Below are 19,120 nucleotides of genomic sequence, written 5' to 3'. Positions count from 1 at the left end.
TTATTTTCCTTTATTTAATTACCAGATTTTTTTTCCCTGTCGTTAAATCATTTTCATTCAGCCAGGGGAAAAAAAATTAAAAAAACCCCTGAAGATTTCTTAGTAAAAAGAATCAAACTGAAATGGTAGCACCAAATTGATTGCAAAGACATAAGGGACAAAATGAGCCATTTTCCTGATGTTGAGTCAAAAAGAAACACAACAACTGTTCAGCAGAAATCACTGAGGGTTAGAGAGAGAGAGAGAGATTCGAAAGATTGATCTTCAAGCAATTAGAAAAGGGAATGCGATTAGAACGGGGGCTGCTGCTCTCCTTTGCTGTTGTTCTTTCCCATACAGGAGCACACAAGCGCACGCACACTCACAGATTTTTGGAGTTCCAGGCGCTGGTCGTTATGCTCAAAGAGGGGAGGGGAAAACTCCATTGCCCAGCTCAGTGCGGGAGATGGGCGAATGTGTCACGCCTGCAGGCTGCACAAAGCTCAGAGGTTTCGTATTGTGGAAACGAGGGGGGTATCCCAGGCCCGTTTTGTTCTAAGAGGAGAAGCAGTGGGGCAGGTTGTAGCCTTTTGCCAGCAGGTTAAAATTCACCGTAAGGTTCCCACGTTCACAACCGCTCCTGCCGTAGCACCGAAGTTTTCAGGTCCGTTTGCTCCGCTGGGCTGTGGGCAGTGGGCCCCGGTGGGGAGAGGAGATGCTGCCAGCACCGTGTGCACTGATGCCTGTTCTTTATTCTGTGGGGCTTACTATAGCACTTTACCCTCCCCTAGCCTGCTGTTTCACCCCCCTATTTCCCTCCCCTTTGCATTTGATGCAATTTGCTGACAATTTGAGCAACTCCTTGAGAGAGGCAGGGGAAGCCTTGGGGCAGAGAGGGTGTGAAGGCCTGGGGTCCAGCCGCTGCCTCACCATTGCTCCTAAAATTCACTGGCCTCTCCCCAAGGGCTGCCGGGCTGCAGCACGGGGTGGGGAGGGCCAAGGGCTGGAGCTGGCCGAGGGGCCAGGGCAGAGCACAGCCAGGGCTGGGGTGCCGGAGCGGGGGGTGCTTATGCAACGGGGCGAAGGGGAGGATTCAGTCCACCAGCAAGGGAAGGAAACCCAAGCCTTAGAGAGGGGGGTGAGTTCGTACTTCGTACCGGTGTGACTTTCCATATGTAATGTACCTGGGGGTGAATGTAACAAGCATATGGAGTCAGATCCTCCGCTAGCATAAACTGGCATTGGTGGAGGTACTCTTGTTGAGGATCTGGTTTTTCTTTTCTTTTGCCTTTCTTTTTTTAAAATGTGATTCCTTAACTCCAGTGATTTTATCTCTCTTTTTCTTCTTCCTCTTGCTGTAATTATCATTGTGGAATAAAGACTACAGACAGACAAACAACCCCAACCCCACTTTTTTTTTTTTTTGTAATCTGTGTTGTAAGTGCTTTTGTAAAAAATAAAAAATAAAAATAATAATAATAATGTAATGGACTTTAATGATTTTTGTTTGGGTTTTTTGTTTTCCATCCTTTGTAATAATTTGTTTGTTTGGGGTCTGGGGGGGCATTTTCATGGTTATAATTTGTGTGGGCGGGGTGTTGCATCACCCTTCCTTTTACTTGTATAAAAAACATAGTGGCTCAGCTGTGGAAAAAAATGTACTTTTTTATAAATAAAGAATTTAAAAAAAAGACACATTCTCCCTTTTTTTGTGCGTCTGTGACTGCGTCGTTCCTCAACCTGTGTTTGGTAGCTGTAAGGAGAGTCAAAGCAGCAGCAATGTCATCTGCTTTTCAACGACCTAGGTCTGTTCCCATGATATGCAGTATTTTGTAATGGGAGTTGCTTGCAGATGAAGGGTGAAGGCTAAGGGTTAAGAAATCTGCCAAACAGCAAGTGGCCTGGAGAAGGTGGACAGGGAATGACTGGTTTTGCCACTGACATAGGTGGTATTGTTTGAAATTCTTGGACAGCAGATTCAAGATAGACAAAAGGAGGTGGGAGCATTTCCCCCTCTCGATGTAAACAGCGAAATGCCTTGTCAAAAGATGCTGCTGATGCCAAAATTTAACCTGAGCTAAAAAAGTGGCTAGAAAAACCTATCGAAGAAAAATCTATCAAAAGCTATTAAAAATTACGACACTGTCTCTAGCTTAGGAAGTTCTTAAGTTGCTGTTCGCTATAGCAGATGGGACAGGCTATTGGAAAAATGTCAATACACACTTGCTCTTTTCTTACATTTTCTCTAGGCATGTGTAATTAGCTGTGGTCAGTGCCAGGATACGGGCTAGGCCAACCTTTGATTTGACACAGTAGGATGTTCCTGTAGTGCAACGCGTGGCTACCATGACGATAGTGCATCAAAAACATCTAAATGCTATAGGGATGCTAAGGGTCCATTGGGAGGCAAGATCAGTCGGGCTGCATCCCTGCATCTCCGTTACTGATCTCTGCATTGGGCAGAACAGTTTGCCTTTCCCCTTTCCTCCAGCTTCCTGACTGTGAATATATGCTACAAAGAAAGCCTTGTTCCCAAAGATCAAGGCAGACATCTGCAAGACCCAGACTTTTGCAAGGGAGGGAGAGACAAAGCGAGCAAGAGATCACAGAAAATGTGCATGCTCTTCCTTGCACTGACATCAACAGGCACTTTGCCATGCCTCTGGCCTAGAGAGCGGAATACTCCCTGGGAAGGGATTTTTGCACCCAACTTCAGCACGTGGATGATCTGCTGGAGATTTGAACCAAAACCCAGCATTTCCCATCACAGAGGGAGAGGGATCCTGACCCATATCTGAACTTAAACTGGTCTCCAGTGTGAAGAGATGAGCTGGATGGAGAGGGAAGTGTTCAGGATTAGGCTGGAAAGGAGGGGTTTGGTGCAGACTGTTCATTCCCTGTCAGCAGCAAAGCAGGCGTGGAGCATGCGCCAGAGCAGCAGGAGGCTCTTTGATACCAGGCTCGATGATCAATGCATTGTGTGCTGCTTGGCAGGCAGGCTCCCTCCAAACCCCATGCCACTAAGGGAGCCAGTTCTCAGTGATTCTGCTGAAAAAGGAGTGTGCTGGGCACCTCACTTTGGAAGGGGTTAAAGATAGCCTTGGGGAAGCTTTCCTCAGATGCAAAGGAGGGGAAAGCCAGGAACGCTCTTGTTACCAGGCTTCAATGTGCCAAGGGAGCTGTGACCACCATCCGGCCTGTATCTGTATGTCCACATATTTTACTGCTCTCATTTTCCCCTTTCTGCCAGCTCCTTTTAGTAATGACAGATGTTGAAAGTGTAGCTTTGCTTCAGCTGCAGCCGTTCAGGTCAGTAGCCCTAGGAGCGCCCATGACAGCGATGCAGAGGAGCAGCATCCTACAGAACTGGATCCCCAGCAGCTGGCTCAGCCACATCAGCCAAGTTTGGGGGTGGGGAGAAAGGGGAGAAAGAAAAGGAGCACCGGGGAGCTGGGATGGGGGTCTAAGATGGAAAGAAGGATAGGAGGGGCTATCTTTGCCCGTGGTCCTGCTGGGTTGAGCCCCTGGGAAATGCTGCGCTGATTTCCCAGGCCATGTCTTACAGTTAAGCGATGATGGATAAAACCCATTGCATGGGGCCTCTTCTCAGCAGCTCAGGTTGCAGAGAGCTGAACGCAGCGGGAACTGACTCCCATGCAAGTGCCCCTAAGTATTGTGTTTCTCTGGAACAAAACAGAAACACGTTGGGGGCGGGAACGTCAGCAATGTATGTAGCCCATGGAAAAATGGCAGCGTGGCTTGGATCTCTTCTCAAAGCCACATCTCTGCAGGCAAGCACTGCTGGCCCCAAAAGCAACTTCAGAGCCCTGATGATCAGCAGAGGTGCCAGCAGAGAGCCAGGGGAGGAGCTGGATCAGGGCAGGAGGAGATGAATGAGGCTTGGCTTTGCTCTTAGGCTGTATGCCCACCGCTGAGCATGGTCCAGCAGCAGAGAGCCAGTCTAGACCAGTGCGAACACCATGAGATTCACCTCCCTGGAACTGGGAGATGTACACAGAGTTCAGGGCAGTCCATGATGAAGATACAGAGCCAGGTTCCCAGTTGGTGCAAGCACATCCAATTTTTCTGACTACAATGGAGTTACGCTTATTTCCACCCACACAAATGAACGTGGCCTAAGTAGGATTTGTGGTGAGTGAGAGTGAGATACACTCCCCTGTAATCAGGGAATTACCAGGCAACCTGCCTGATATCCCTGGGCACAGGCACCTGGGAAGGAGATGTCCCTCCCATGCTGGGATTAATGCCTTGCACAACACTCAAAACCAGATGGATCTCCCAGGGATCCACATTCATGGCAGACTCAGAACTGGAAGTGCAAGAGCCAAAGGACTCCAACAGACAGAGAAAAAGGCAGTGTAACTGGGAGATGTCAAACCAGGCAGGCTACGAAGGGGTGGGAGCTCAAGGGGCACTGGAGACAGGTCAGGCACAGAGCATCAGTCCAGAAATATGTGACTTTCAATCCAAAATTCATTGTGAGGTAAGAGGTAATCTGTGCTCAAGTTCAAGTCGGAGCACTCACGGTCACACATACCACTAAGTCTCCTAGAGCTGGTGCTGGAAAAATTGAACTGAGAGAAACTTGCCTGTTTAGAACAGTGCTGGGTGAATTACTTGTAGTAACAAATATGTTTGATTAATTTTTTTTCATGGTTTCAGATTATTTGCAAACTTGAGTTTGATTTGTATGAACATATTTGTTAGAGGAAATTGCTTTATGCAAATGTATTCCAGCTGGGGGACCTGTGACACTAAGAAGTGCTGTTGAGCCTCAAATGCCCTCAGTGGTGCCTGGCAGAAGGCAAGGGGGGCTGGTTCACTCCTCCTCCAAACAAGGCATTTCACAGCCTTCCCAGACGTGTTTAGATGCAGGCTCTCTCTTATATAGTATTTGCAGAACAAGGATCAGCCTGTAAAAAAAAAAACCTGGATTTATGTTGCACTCCTAAAATTTTACATACTAGCTAGCAGAAATCAGAGTCAGGCATGGCCATGCAGGCAAAGCAGGGGCACAGCAAGATAAATGTGTACATGATTAAAATGTATGCTAAAAATGTTGTATCACCCCCAGGGGCTGAGTTATCGAAAGGTAGTAATTTATGGATACCAGCCATTGGAGTTGCTCCCTTAGCCTCAGCAGTTGAGGTGAATGTTGTGGCCTCATCTGACTAAGCCCAGCACAAGGTGAGTTAGGGACACTCCCTCCTCCGTAGGTTTCACAATTGCTGAACCAAACCCAGATCCTCGTAGAAAACAGGCAGGGTTTTTTGTCTGAACTGCGTGGAATTTGGGGAAGAAAATTGTTTGCATGCAAAGAGGCACTAAATGCTCTTTCTGCCCCTTTGCAGAAAACACTGTCCTGTAGTTTGCCTGTAAGCTCAGGAGGAGCAGTTCAGTGCTGGCTAAATCCCAGGAGGTGAATATGGATCAAATCTTAAGAGATCAAAGGGAGCACCCTTTGAGGAGCTGTGAGAGGAAGGGGTTTCTCTTTTTCATTAGTGCCTGGTTGTCAAGCCTTTTTCTAGCCTAGCACCTGAGTTCCTGGTGTATCTGGGGCTTTGCAAAGCAAACGCTTTCCTCCATCCATCTGCCTGTGAGCCACCGCTAGCCCCATGGGGGGAGGGTACCTGAATGTTTCCATTTCTCCCTTATCTCTCTGTTCCGCTCAAACTCCTGCCAGCCTGTTTATCTCACAGTTTTGAAAAGAAAATTGCCAACTTCACACCTGTCAGGTTTAACCGATTGCCTGTTGCTTGGAGGGAGGGAGTCCATCCGTATGGCCCTGGCTGCACAGGCTCTGCTCGCCGGGGGAAACGTCTCCATCCCTCGAGGAACAAAGCGCTTCATTTCCCATCTCCTGGCCTCATCTCATTGTCCTGCTGTAGCTCCCAGCCCTTTCAATTACCACTTTACAATAATAATGAAGAGTAGCTTTCTGCTGGCACACAGTTTTGTCCACCCAAGGAGCTGATCCCATCATGAAACACTCATCCCCTGGGGTCCATAATTTCCCCGCTGTGCAAAAGAGTGCCCTTCGCCGGGGGGGTGATACAGAGAAGTGAAATGACTTCAGCGAAGGTGTGCCGGGAACCAGGGAGAAGGCTCAGGGGTGGACTTGGGAGATCTAAATCCTTATCTTGCTCATCAGAGCACACTTCTGCCTATGGGATATATACAAACGCATGCTCACTGCCACCATCCCCAGCAGGTGCCTTTCCACAGGTCCAGTGCATATCCCTTCCTCTACCCCCCCTGAATCTGCAGAATCTGGAGGAGATTTAATTCTGGCTGTGCCCTTCCTAGTAGCTTAGCCAAGGAGGAGGTAGGAGAAGGAGCAACAAGTAGGAGGGGCACACAGTCCAGCTGCTGCCAGCTGTGCGAGGTCCATGGCTGTTGATCTGAATGCTGCAGCTGTCTGGGATTATGAATGGATACCGGAGTAGGAATGCCGAGTCTGAATGGCCCGAGTAAACACTGCAGAGCAGTCCAGAAATAATGGCATGGGGGCTTTATAATAGGAAGGAATCATAATTGAATAGAAATTAGTTACTTAAATGGTCACTTCCTGGGGTTTTGTTGATGTCCGATTAACTTAATTTTTAATTTGCATAAGCAATAAATGTTTAATTATGTCATTAATATATTTGAGTTGAGGAGCTTATGGGGTTTTATAATTGGCATTTAACTAGATAGTTCCAGCATATTAACTGATGTTTTATAGCTCCATGCAAGGCTTCCCAATTATAACTGACCTAAAAATTTGCTTGGAGGACCTGCCTTGAAAGTGTTACCTGAGCAACAGAATAGGGGGAGCTGAAGAGGAGGATGTGTGGAGCCCTTCCCGCACAAAGGAATGTGCGCGGGCAGCTCTGCACCCTCCACAGAGGCTTTGAGACCCCTCTCCCCTCCCTAGGATGCTCTTTCCTTAAGGCCCACAACCTTCCCTGTGTCAGAGAGGGGGTCACCTCCCCTCTCTCAGCATTCAGCTGACTGTTGAGCCAAAAAGGCTGACACACAGTAGGGGATTAGGGTGGGGAGAAAGAGATCTAGAGATGGGGAAGGCTTGTCCGTGGGTTACAGCATGACCTTGGGACTGATCAGCTCTGGCAGCCTCTGGGACTCTGTGTTCAACTCCCAGCCCTTGCTTGTTCCCCTGTTCCTCTGCTGCAGGTTGGCACCAGTTTCCTTCTCACCAGGGAGGTGTTAAGGAACATCCTTTAAGGTCCAGTTTCAATAGACTTACTGAAAAGCTATACTCAGGCATCTTCTGCATTATTCCCTTCTGAATCCTCTTCCTTTTAAAAATACGGGTGCTTCAGGAGGGATACAGACTATTGCAATGGCTGAATTACAATGTCCTGAGTCTATTAATGGGCTTTTTTACAAATCCACCGACCTCTGTCTCATCCAGGGATTGCTAAGGCACTGAGGTGGTCATTGTTTTCACAAGCCCTATGAAAGCATTGAGTAGCATCAGGCCCACCACCCCTCCTTGCGGACTCTGTAGGAACATGCCCACTGACAGTGATTCCCTCTTGACAACTCCTTCTGAGACCTGTCAGTTAGCCATTCTTAATCTATTTTCTATTCCATCTCTACACTTACTTTGATAAGATGACTGGTTTAGTAGGCAAAAAATTACATTCTGTTTGACTGACAAGACCCATTTCCCACGAACCATGTAGACTGTCATCGATTGCATTCCTGCCTTTTAATTCTTTATTAACTGGAACCTGTGTTAGCTTTTTCTTTGGTGCCAGCAAATCACCCTATAGTATTCAAGTTGTTCCCTGTGTCCTCTTCCAATCTGCTAGAATTTAACCTTCTAGCATTTAACTATTTCAATAAATAGTAAAAACTAACAGCAGTGAGTTAGGGATCCCCTCAGCTAAGTCTTTCAAGCCATCTGTTTGCTTATAATAAGTGGAGTATCCAAGGAGATGGTGTCCAGCAAGCTCCTCAGTCTTGTCATCCTCAAACACACAGAAATTGTTTTGTCATCTCAGAAGCCACAAACAAATGTCTGTTGGTCTCCAGAGACAGATCATGAATAGTTATTCAAATCTTCTGCCTTTTCTGAGTCATTACTGCCCTCTTGACCATATCCATCTGGTAAAGTGCCTATAGAGCCTTGCAGAGATTTTGTTTATTCCTGTGGTATTCCCCAGGGTAACCCTAGCTTTTGTATCAATCGCCTGTCCTTCACAGCTTCTCTTTCACACTGACTGATCGCTCTCTTTCCAGCTTTTCCATTTGATCTATACTGGAGATGGGGGAAGCTCCCTGTGTGCAAGCTAACAAATACCCAGCTGATATGAGGTTACATTGCTAAATATTGGTGGTTACACGCTAAGGCAGCGACTATCCCGCAGATCTTGCAAGACATTTGAGAAGTTAGGAGGGAAGGTGTGCTAGGAATCTTTCATTGCCATTAACAGAAGGGAGAAATCAGGAAAAGGGTCAGGAACATAAAGCCTGAGTTGCCTTCTGCATCATTGTCCCTCTCCTGGAGTAGGATTGAATGGGGGCAGCCGGGGACGTGCTGCAGCTGCTTTCGCTAAGTCAGTGCAGGCACACTGACCATCCTGGCTTGGGAGAAGCAGATCTCGCCCTCGGCACTGCCGGTCAGGAAGATGCATGTGAGGAGCAGGAGGGAAGGCAGCGGCACTAGAGTCCAGGTCAGAGCCACATGAGACAAAAGGGACTGTCGTGGTTTAACCCCAGCCGGCAACTCAGCCCCACCCAGCCGCTCGCTCACTCCCCCCCAGTGGGATGGGGGAGAGAATCAGAAGAGTAAAAGTGAGAAAACTCATGGGCTGAGATAAAGACAGTTTAATGGGTAAAGCAAAAGCTGCACACACAAGCAAAACAAAACAAGGCATTCATTCACTGCTTTCCATGGGCAGGCAGGTGTTCAGCCATCCCCAGAAAAGCAGGGCTCCATCATGTGTAACGGGGACTTGGGAAGACAAACGCCATCACTCTGAACGTCCCCCCTTCCTCCTTCTTCCCCCAGCTTTCTATGCTGAGCATGACGTCATACGGTGTGGGGTATCCCTTGGGTCAGTTGGGGTCAGCTGTCCCAGCTGTGTCCCCTCCCAGCTTCTTGTGCCCCCCCAGCCTGCTCGCTGGGGGGGTGGGGTGAGGAGCAGAAAAGGCCTTGACTCTGTGTCAGCACTGCTCAGCAGTAATGAAAACATCCCTGTGTTATCAACACTGTTTCCAGCACAAATCCAAAACACGGCCCCATACTAGCTACTGGGAAGAAAATTAACTCTATCCCAGCCAAAACCAGCACAGCATCCAACAGCTTCACTCTCGCACATCACTCCAGAATGGCTGGCAGCTCCCTCCCTGCTCCAGGACGCTGAAGAGTCATTCTTTTGTCTGGACTGCAGCAGGTCTCAAGGGTATTTGAGAGGAGAGGAGAGAAGGGAAGGGGGGGTGTGAAGAGGCACAGCAGCCTCGAGCCTTCCTTGCTGCTGCAGCTACCGGGGAGGTAAAAGAACTGTAGCCCTGTCCACCTTTCCATTTGTACAACTTTTCATACACTTTTGGCCAGATGACAGAGAAGCAGAGCAGTTCCTCCTCGCCCTGCCACACATACCCTGTGTCTGCACCTAACTCCCAGCAGTCTGTCTGCGTAGGTGCAAACAGGGAGCTGATCTCATCCTTTGGGGACATCCAAGATACAGCTGCCTGGTGCTTACAGCACCCCGGAGGCAACAGGAGACAAATATGGCCCAGGGCACATGGCCAAGCAGAGTGAGACGTTCCCAGGAGTGCTGCTGAAGATTGTTGAGCAAATTAACTCTATTAACACAAATGATAAGAGTGTGAGCTGCAGTCCCTGTACCTTCTATCTGACAGAATTCATCTGGTGGCTGCTTGTAATAGCATGACCTTAATGGACTCATCAAGGGAGCAAGGCTGTATCTCTGGCTAAACATGGATTTGGGACCACGCTGTGCTCTGGGCAGCTATAGCAGGCTGCTAAGATCAAGAGAGACACACTCTGGTGTAATGGGGTTCAGGATCTGGCCCCTTCATCCCTCCAGGAGAAGCAATTTCAAGTGTCATCACCTCCTCGAAACTGTACAGCAGAAGAAATAAATTACTAAAGGGATTTGATTGTTCATTACTCTGCTGAGCTGCAGGAAATGAAGCAGAACTAAAATTAAGGGCTGGGAGGCAGAGGAAACGTCAGATAACATTTCCCATCTTCTCCCCCCAAACAGGCCGGGGCACTCTCCATACTGCTGCACTGAGCTGTGGAAGCCCCTGGTTCTGGGAAGGCAGGGGAGTCTGCGGAGTTGGCCAAGCAGGTTGGAGAGAGGGCAGGGTGAGGTTTGTGCTGGATTTGGATAGATGGGTTAGAGACAACGAAGTCATGTCTGGCCCCTCTTTGCTAGAGCCACAGAGTGGCACAGAGAGACAGGGACATCCCAGGATCTGGAGTTAATGCAGACATTTCTTGGCTGAGTGGAAAGCGCGGAGATGGAGCATGCGTGTGCATAGAGGGGCTAAGCTTCTGTGGGTGGACACTGCTGCAAAAGGCTGCTTGCTGTTGCACCCTCTGAACAACTGTCTCTTTCTGTTGCACAGTAATAACTTTGTGACGCTCTGTCCTTTCACACAGAGAAAAGGCTTCCTTCCTAAGCTCTCAAGCCATGTTTCCAGGTGCTGTTTAACAACTGCTACACTTTGCTCCAGGAGTGGAAGAAAAACCAGCCCACTAAGAGGTACCTGCAGGGGAGCTCCCACTACAACAGCTACTCCACAGAAGTCAGTCCTCATCTCTGCTGGATCCCATGGGGTTAACACACTGCTCCTATTGCTGCTATCCAAACCCCATCCTTGTTAGTGGCCACTGGGAAGCATTGCAAGGGAAGGTCACCAGGGGTTAAAGCCGCATTCCAGACATGCTTTTGCAGCCAGCAGCTACTTAACCAGATGCTGCTTAACCAAGGATGACTCTGCTGCTTCCCCTGCAGGAGAGGAAAGGGAGAAAGCTGGTCATTACTGGAGAGACCCCAGATGCCTCCACCCTTGGTGAATGGCAAAGCAATTGCCTTTGCTGGAATGTGTGTGAAATCTCCACTATCAAGCACATCCATGTGTCCACTTGCAGTTGGTCATGCTCTTCAAAGCAGGCACCCCAGGGAGGGCTGGATCTGCACAGCACACTGCCAAGCTCTCCCAAAACCTCATCAGAGACAGGCAAGTGGTTTGCAAAATCTTTAAGTGCCAGTTAGACTAGTAAAAATTACAGAGGAAAGCAAAGTGGGCAGGGATCTTAAAGGGATGTTGTGATTAGTACCTAGACAGTGAGATACCCACGCTCCGAATGCACTCAGGACCCAGGGGATACCCAGTCATCTGGTCTTCAGCAGAGAGGAATTAGAGAGGGGATATATCAGGTCACTCATAGAGGGGCTTGGCAGTTGCGAGGGATTCCCACTTGTGGGAGGGAGAGGAAGGACAACGCAGAGAGCGGTCAGGAGCGAGCATTTGTTTGTTTAACCACCCTTGGTGACACTGGCTTGTGGCCCCACTCAAAACACACAATATAACCGAGACCCTCCCAGCACCCGTTTGCTTGGACCAGATGCAGGGAGGTGCACCAGCAAGCGGAGCAGCCCCGTGTGGGAGGCGAGCTCCCCCGCCTTACTGGGGCCCTGCGGACCCACCCTGTGCAGTGGGGGATTTCCAGGGGAATGAGGCTGAAGCCCTGTGCGGCGGCAGTGTCAGGATTGCAGCCATGGCTTGGCACTCACATCTGTGGTGGCTAATTGTGTAAATGAGAGTTACATCAACAAACACCCTCGGCTGGAGAGGCTGTGACGGCTTTTAAAATTCCTTCTGACTTATATCAGGGCATAGAGGCAGAAGAGCAGCTCTGCCTTCATTTTGGTGTTTAACCTTTGTTTGGCTGGCTGCATCCCCAGCTCCTGAGGTGACACAAAACCAGAAGCACCTTCTCTTGCTAGCAAGAGAGGTCCTGAGCTCTTTCTGTAGCTGGAGGAGTCTCTGAGAGGCAGGGATGGGGAGGGCTGCTGGATCAGCTCTGCTCTTGCTATGCTTTTGTCACCCAGTGAAGCCCAGACACTCCTCCTGCTCAGAAAACCCTGCCAGCCACCTTTGCTAACCAAATTGCTCCTCTTCCCCATGCTGAGGTCTAATTCTCCCTCTTTCTCTCACTGTGTGTCACCAGATGAACAGCACTTGGTAACAGAGCTGGTTCTGGATACTGCAGGGGTTAAGTTGTGCTGCAAACTGCAAACTGACCATCAAACATTGATTTGTGTTTGCACAGGGACAGTCTCTCCTCACTGTGAAGTGCTTTCACAAGTGTTTCTTGCAGCCTGGTCACCTCCACCTGCAGTTAGGCAAGGATCTGAGCTGGAGCAAGGTCTGAGCGGGGCTGAGGTGGGAGGAGACTGAGATGTTGTGTTCCCCTTCTCCACTTCAGGCCAGGACAAAAGGAAGGGGCATGAAGATTTTGGGCCCAGCTCTGATGGATGAAGGAAATGCTGCTGCTGAGGGGGTAGGATGGCACTTCAGCCTCACACACTAATGGTCCAGTGCCACTGGCTCAGCTTTCTAAGCAGTGCCTTTCCCTTCTTAAACCCTTTTATCCTCTGGATGCTTAGCTGTCCCTGCAAGGGATTCACTTAATATACACAGTGAAGGGAACTGACCCCAGAGAAACCTACCCCACCTCTCCTCCCTCAGACTTAAGATCCCTTTAAAATCTCCAGTGACTTGCAAGCCCTGCTGGCTATCCTACCCTTTGGCCCATCAGCTCTGCCAGCTCACATCTCTGGCTCTCCTGGGAACAGTATTTCATTAACCCTTTGCAAACACAAGGCATCATGAGGCTCTGAACCAGCTTGTGCCTGGGGTGTGTATGCTATTGGAGCGTGCCTCAAATTAGCCAATCCTGCTCTTGTCTTTAAAACCAAACTGGAGATATATTTGTTCTGCCAAGTTTTTCAACTCAGTTTAATTTAGCTGTGTGAACTTGCCGTGTCTCAGGCTCCCTGGAATGTGTCAGGTGGGGTGTATTATAAATATGCATCATCTGATCTCATTGTCTTGCTCAAAGGCTCAGCAGGCAGAAAGAGTCCAGCAAGTGCTAACTCCTTCCACTGGATCAGGGTGACAATCCAGGTCACAGACAGGCTTACTTTGAGCTGGCACTGTACCGGGACAGGCTGCTTTAGCCATGCAGGCTGTACATGCCTGTGAACAGGGGTGCAGCTGAGCACCAAGGTAACTTTAACTCTAGCAAGGCTGGCAGCTGGAAGAGCTTCAAAGCTGCTAGCATAAAGAAAGGAGAATTTCTTCCCATTGATTTGCAATGTGTCTGTGAGCGAGGCAGCACATTGCTGAGTGCCTTGGCTAGCCAGCCATGAAATAGATGGGGATTTGTTTTGTGTGTGGAGGTGATAAATGGAAAGGGAACCCTACTTTGCAACTGGTTACAGATACAGGCAGATCTTTGAGCAAATGGCTTATCAGAGATGTTGTATGTTCTTATGCTGGTTTTCTGCGAAGCACTGAGGGATCAAGTTGAAGTTAGGAGGCAAAGACAGAAGCAGTGTGCAGCGCTCTGAGCAAACTAGCTTCACTCAGAGCTGCAGTGAACTAGGCCCAGAGACTGACTCAGCTTCCAGATTTACCTGGGGGATGCAGGTTAGTGCCTCAGCAATTAGATGGGGCTCAGGCTCTCCCTGGGGCAGCTGAATACATGGCAGACAGTCAGGATAGAAAGAAGGCAGTACCGGTGTGAGACCCAGCCCTGTCACCCACCCTCACCCTTCCTGCCTGCCAGCACCTTTGTCCTACCCCACAGCTGTCTCTGCAATTCGTGCACGACCCCATTCCATGGATCTGTTCCTCCCCACCTGCTCAGGCTGGATATCACCGCACATACACTGCAGCAAGTGCAGAATTATCTGGCTGATCACAGCTTTACATAAAAAGTTAATCCCAGACAGGCACATACCCTTGGTTGGGGATGTAAAATATCCCACTTTCAAGTCTTGATACCAAGAACAGCCAGGCTGCTTCATGATGCAAATGTCCCAGCCACACAAGTAGCTTTAAGGAAAGAGACCTTACTTCCAAAAGTGTGACAGACGCTGGTGGTCTTCCCTTTCCTTTTGCAAAGTCCTCCACATCACTCCCCCCATACCAAGAGCAAGTGAGTAATTTCCTCTGCTCTGGTATACCCTTCTCTAGAAGCTTTCCAGTTTATCCGTCTTTGCCTCACTTCAAGTTCCCTTTGGGAACACCTCTCTTGCTCTCCTGCAAGCTGGTTCTCAAAAGCCTTCGTTGTTCCTCTATTATTATTTACTATTGTGCTCTGCAGCTGCGCTATTTCACCCCGTGGGCACGGCACGTGTGGACAGCTCCGTCCGTTTGTCTCTGTGCTTCGAAACGCTACCATGGCTGTTTGCAGTAAATCTGAGCCACGGCTCTGTCCAGACAGAGTCATCAGCTCCGCCGCTGTTTGGACAAGGGTTTTTTCATAGCTAGTGCTATGGAACTATGCGTCAGTTGTGCACTGTGATTGTGTCTGATGCATCTCTCCGGGATGGACATTCTTGTCTAGTGGACATTCTTCACTTATTTGGGAGATGTGAACAACTGACGGCATTGGACTGCTGGATGTGATTTAACTGAGCATTGGGACTGGTGAATTATAGTATCAGCACCTCACAAAATGTTTTAATTGATCTAGTTGGTAGGAAGATCTTCATCTGTTACCGGTTAGTTTTGGAAACCCAGAGACACACACCATCAGGTGACTGGGAAGGATGCTTTATGGGTAGATAACCACTTTTCTTCCTTTCCTGTGTCTGCTTCCACCTCCAGAAGAGCGGTGGGAGAACAAAGTAATGAACAAAACTGCTCTGAAAGAGACTGGGGGTGGGGTGTCCTTCTTTTCTCCTTAATTGTAATACCATGAATTAATTCCGTTTCCAGCAGGAACGAGGAGTTCCCAGCAGCCCTTAGACATCCAGATAAGGCTGAGCTATTCGTTCAGCCCCTTTGGGTTCTCTGGTGTCTGCCTCACTGCCAACTGCTTCACACAAACTTTTTGGAGAGTTTTAAATTATTCGAGCGTGACACAGAGCAAGAGGTTTTGCATTCTTAATTGGCAAAGCCTTTTTCCACTCCAGTCTGGAGGCCCCTGAGCTGTCCTGCCAATTTATTCTGATCCTGATTCACAAGCCTTGCAAACATCTTCCCAGGGCTGCCCAAAAGCCCTGTCCATGTAACTGAATCCTCATCTGCCAGTTCTTATCATCTTCTCCTGAGGCTTTCCCGGTGCCCTCCTGTTTGACTTACAACACCCCTTCTTGCAGCCACCCTGCCCTCCAGAAAAGCCTTGTTGGTGCCTCTGACTTTACCTGTTAAAGAGGCAATGCAGACAGAGGAGGGAAGGAAATAGGCTGGTTTGCAGGTGAGCCCTCCAAACAGTACTAGCCACAGCTTTTTCCCAGGAAGGGGAGATTCAGGAAATAAACACCTGGGGATGCAGATGAAAGAAGGTTTTAAAAAGGGGGGTGGGGGGGGTGGGGGGGTGTAGGAAAAAGAAAGAGGGAAGATCCAGCAGAAGGGAAGGTCTCTCTCTCTACCTCTCCCTGTTTCTTCTCCTCTCGTCTGTACTTTCTTGCTCTCTCAGGACTTCAATCTCTCATTTACCTTCCTTGTCTCCTGGTGTTTCCTCTTACGGTCAACAATTATCGCTGTTGCCTTTCACAGCTTCCTAGCTGGACTCCTGCAAAGATGTGACCAACACTTTTGCAGGATGGCTCAGCCTGTCCTCAAGAAAGAGACCTGCACATGTAGGGGCAGGGCTTGTTGTCATAGGATTTTATCATTGTTTGGTACTTGCCGTTCTGTGGAAGCATTGCATTGCCACAGAGCCCTGTCTTAGGCAGCTGGGATGGGTACCAACACCCGTAGTTCATACCATAGTCTTGAGAGCTTGCCAAGAAGGAAGTACTCTGATAGACACCCCAAAACATCTGCATTTCTCCTGGTGCTCCTCCGTTCTTTCCCTCTGCTCATCCACTTACTGTCTTTACCCAGTGCCCTGTATTTACCCCTCTCTCTTCTGCAAACTGATGGCTGCATTATCCCCACTTTAAATTTCCCTGGCCCCTTTCTGCTATTACACAGCCCTGTTCAAGTTCCTGGAGATTAATTTTAGCTTTATTTATTTATTTCCCCTCTTTCTCCTCCCACCTCCTTCCCCCCCCCCATATACACACCTACTGATTTACAGCGGTAGTAGGAGGCTGATGTTCTCTGCTCGCTACCTGCCATCCAGAGAGCCATTAGGGGCCAATTCATCATGGAAATGCCCCAGCCAAAGTGACTGGAAGATTCTTTACAGTCGCCGTCCCTGCCACAATCTCGCATGCTGTCAGGGGCTTTGGATTGCAACATGTCAGCTGTCTGCCTGAGCATGGCTGTAAGTGAGCTGTCTCAGGGCAGAAATATTATTTACAAAATAATGTGGCTTATGGAGAAGGGAAGAGAAATAAAAGTGACTGCCGCTGCCGAGGACAGTGGGGAGCGAGGTCTCATGTTCTGGTGACTACAGCATCCTGCCACTCGAAGACACACAGCTCTGAGTTCTTAATTAAGGAACAGGGGAAGGTGGGGTGTGGGATGCTGACCAGTGGAGGCTCTGGGGTGTCCTTGCGAGGCAAGAGAAAACCAGGTTTGCATGGAAAGGGATGGGGGATCAGTGTCAAGACAATTCCCAGGGCAAATTCTTCATTGGTAGCAATGCCTCAGCATGGTGCTGGGAGTTCAAGTGTTTTGTACTGATACAGTAAATAAGCCAGTTTCTCTGCTGTGCAATTTCTTGGTATTGACCAGAGAGGGGACTTCCCTGGGAAATGTTTATACACCTCAGTTCACTTCTGGATGACAGCAGCAAATCTGAAAGGTGAAGAAGGCTGGCTGTGAGGTGAGGTCTGGGAATAGGCTGTTGGCAACAATTCAGCGCAGTCAGTTCTGCAATTGCACCTGGGACATGGGATTTCAGGGAGCCCAGCCTTTGAGCTAAGCAAGTGCTGAATCCATGGATGTGAGGTGGGAGTACGTGGCAGATTTTCACCCTGAAGAGTCCTGTATAAGTTGTCCTATGTGGTTTGGGAATGCGTGCATATACATTTTATAGCCATGCACACATGTAAAGTGGGTATAATTTTGAGGCCTTGGGGATGGGTAGTTTAGTGGAGATACTGGCTACCACTATGATACCCAAAGCCATAATTGTTGCAGAATAAGGTCCATATAGCCCAGTATCTAGTCTCTAAGAGCAGCCAGTAGCCAGTGCATTAAGTACAAAAATTAAGTGTGACAGACAAGTTCTACAAAGCACCTTGTTCCCTCATCCCTGTCTCACTCCCCTCCCCTGAATTTCTTTTCCTTCTCCTCCTCCTCCTCCTTCTTCCTCCATTCCAATTATCTCCTCCTTTCATCACTGCCAGAGCTGTAAGTACAAAGTACCAATTAGCTAGTTTTCAAGTTTAATTAGGTTGGAAGGTAGAGCAAATTAAATCCTTTTATCGTACGTTTCAAAGCACTTTCCCATCAGGCCCATGGGATAGGTTTCCTTTGAATGAGGTCCACATTAGTCACCGAGGAGCTGGCCCAAGTCACAGAGCTCTCCAGCCATAGGACGAACAGGAGATGAAGTGCAAGATATGATATATCTCCCCCTCACCCCTAAATCCTACACTCAGGACATCTTCTTTGTAAGAGTTAGGGGTGCACATACCTCTGCTCCACCTCAATAAATTGAGCATTGGTCCTTAGCTCTTCTAAGGTCTACATTAATAGCAAAGCTCTCCTTCATTTCAACAGCGCCAGGAATTCAGTGAAGACACTGTGACAAAGCCCTGCAGAAGGCTTTCAAGATAGTTAAATAATATCAAGTAGCAGGTCCACATGAGTCCCTCTGCACCACATGGGACGGCTGCTTAGAAGCACCTTTATTCCCTAAACGCTTCTTTCTTTGAGGACAGAACAAAGGCAGAAAAACGGATCCAGGAATAACCACCTGATTTAAGGGGAAATTAAGCGGTTAGCTCTTGGAGACACAGTGGGCTGCGATTGTAGCCACAGCTTTCTGTTCCTCTTCAGCTCTGACTACTACATTTCAGTATGACCTGTCTCCCCCCATGAAGCTGCCCGCACACAGCTACCTGAGACAGTTTCAGAGTGTGTTGGCATCTTTGCTCCCAGAGCCCCTCGTTCTACTGGTCTTTGCACCTTACTGGTTGTGTTGTCTGATGCTCTAACCCTCTCTCCCGTGCTTCCCTGTGTGTTGCAGATAAGCCACTACCTCAGGGTGCCCCAGGAGGCATTATTGGGATCGTGGGAGGAGTCATCGCAGCAGCTCTCATCATCGGCGTGGCTGTCACCGTAATTATTGTCTACAGGCGGCAACAAAAGAACCGCACTGAAACGGACAATGACCTGTAAGTAGCACCACGCTCGCAGAAGTACAGCGCAGTAATGGTACAGGTGCTATTGGATGGGGCAGCAGGCAGACAGCACCACTGACCCTTCTGCTACCTGCACACAAGAAAAGCCTGGTGGCAAACTGGTTTTCCTGCCATTTCTTCCTGTCTGCCACCGTCTGGCTCACTCCTCTGACTCTCTTCCCTTCCTTGGGGCCCCCCAGTGCTTTCCATCCTGCTCTCTCCTATTTCTGAACTCTTATCGCAAGCATTAAGTGGAAACTGAAGCACAACGATGTTCACCCAGATGCTGCTTTTCCTTGGACACGGTGCAGCTGCTCAGTGCCACTCTCACCTCCAGTGGTAGGAGAGGACCCTATTCCTCCTTTTTCAGAGAAATGGCTTCAGGCTCCTGTTTTAGACTGAATCACATTCTGTCATCAGAGAGGGGTCTCGGATAGACCCTGAGCAGCTCTGAATGTATCCCAAAAAGTCCAGAAAGGATTCACATCCACTCAGCATTCCAGTTTTGTATATATGGTGCCAGCCTGAAGACATGAACTCTGGCGATACGAGAGTAGGGAGAGGGGATGCCCCAGGGGCTCCTCTTTGACAGGTAC

General features: G+C 48.8%; 1 protein-coding gene across 4 annotated transcripts in view; it reads left to right on the top strand.

Annotated features, from left to right (window-relative positions):
* NECTIN1 (nectin cell adhesion molecule 1) overlaps positions 1-19,120 on the top strand; it is a 109,589-nt gene that overhangs the window by 71,023 nt on the left and 19,446 nt on the right. For all 4 annotated transcript variants that reach the window (XM_076358615.1, XM_076358616.1, XM_076358620.1 and 1 more), the window contains exon 6: positions 18,371-18,518. In XM_076358615.1, coding sequence (XP_076214730.1) covers positions 18,371-18,518 — 148 coding nt within the window. The remainder of the gene's footprint in view (positions 1-18,370; positions 18,519-19,120) is intronic.

Source organism: Aptenodytes patagonicus, chromosome 23, assembly GCF_965638725.1.
Source record: "Aptenodytes patagonicus chromosome 23, bAptPat1.pri.cur, whole genome shotgun sequence".
NCBI lineage: Eukaryota > Metazoa > Chordata > Aves > Sphenisciformes > Spheniscidae > Aptenodytes > Aptenodytes patagonicus.
This window is presented reverse-complemented; position numbering and strand designations above follow the sequence as displayed.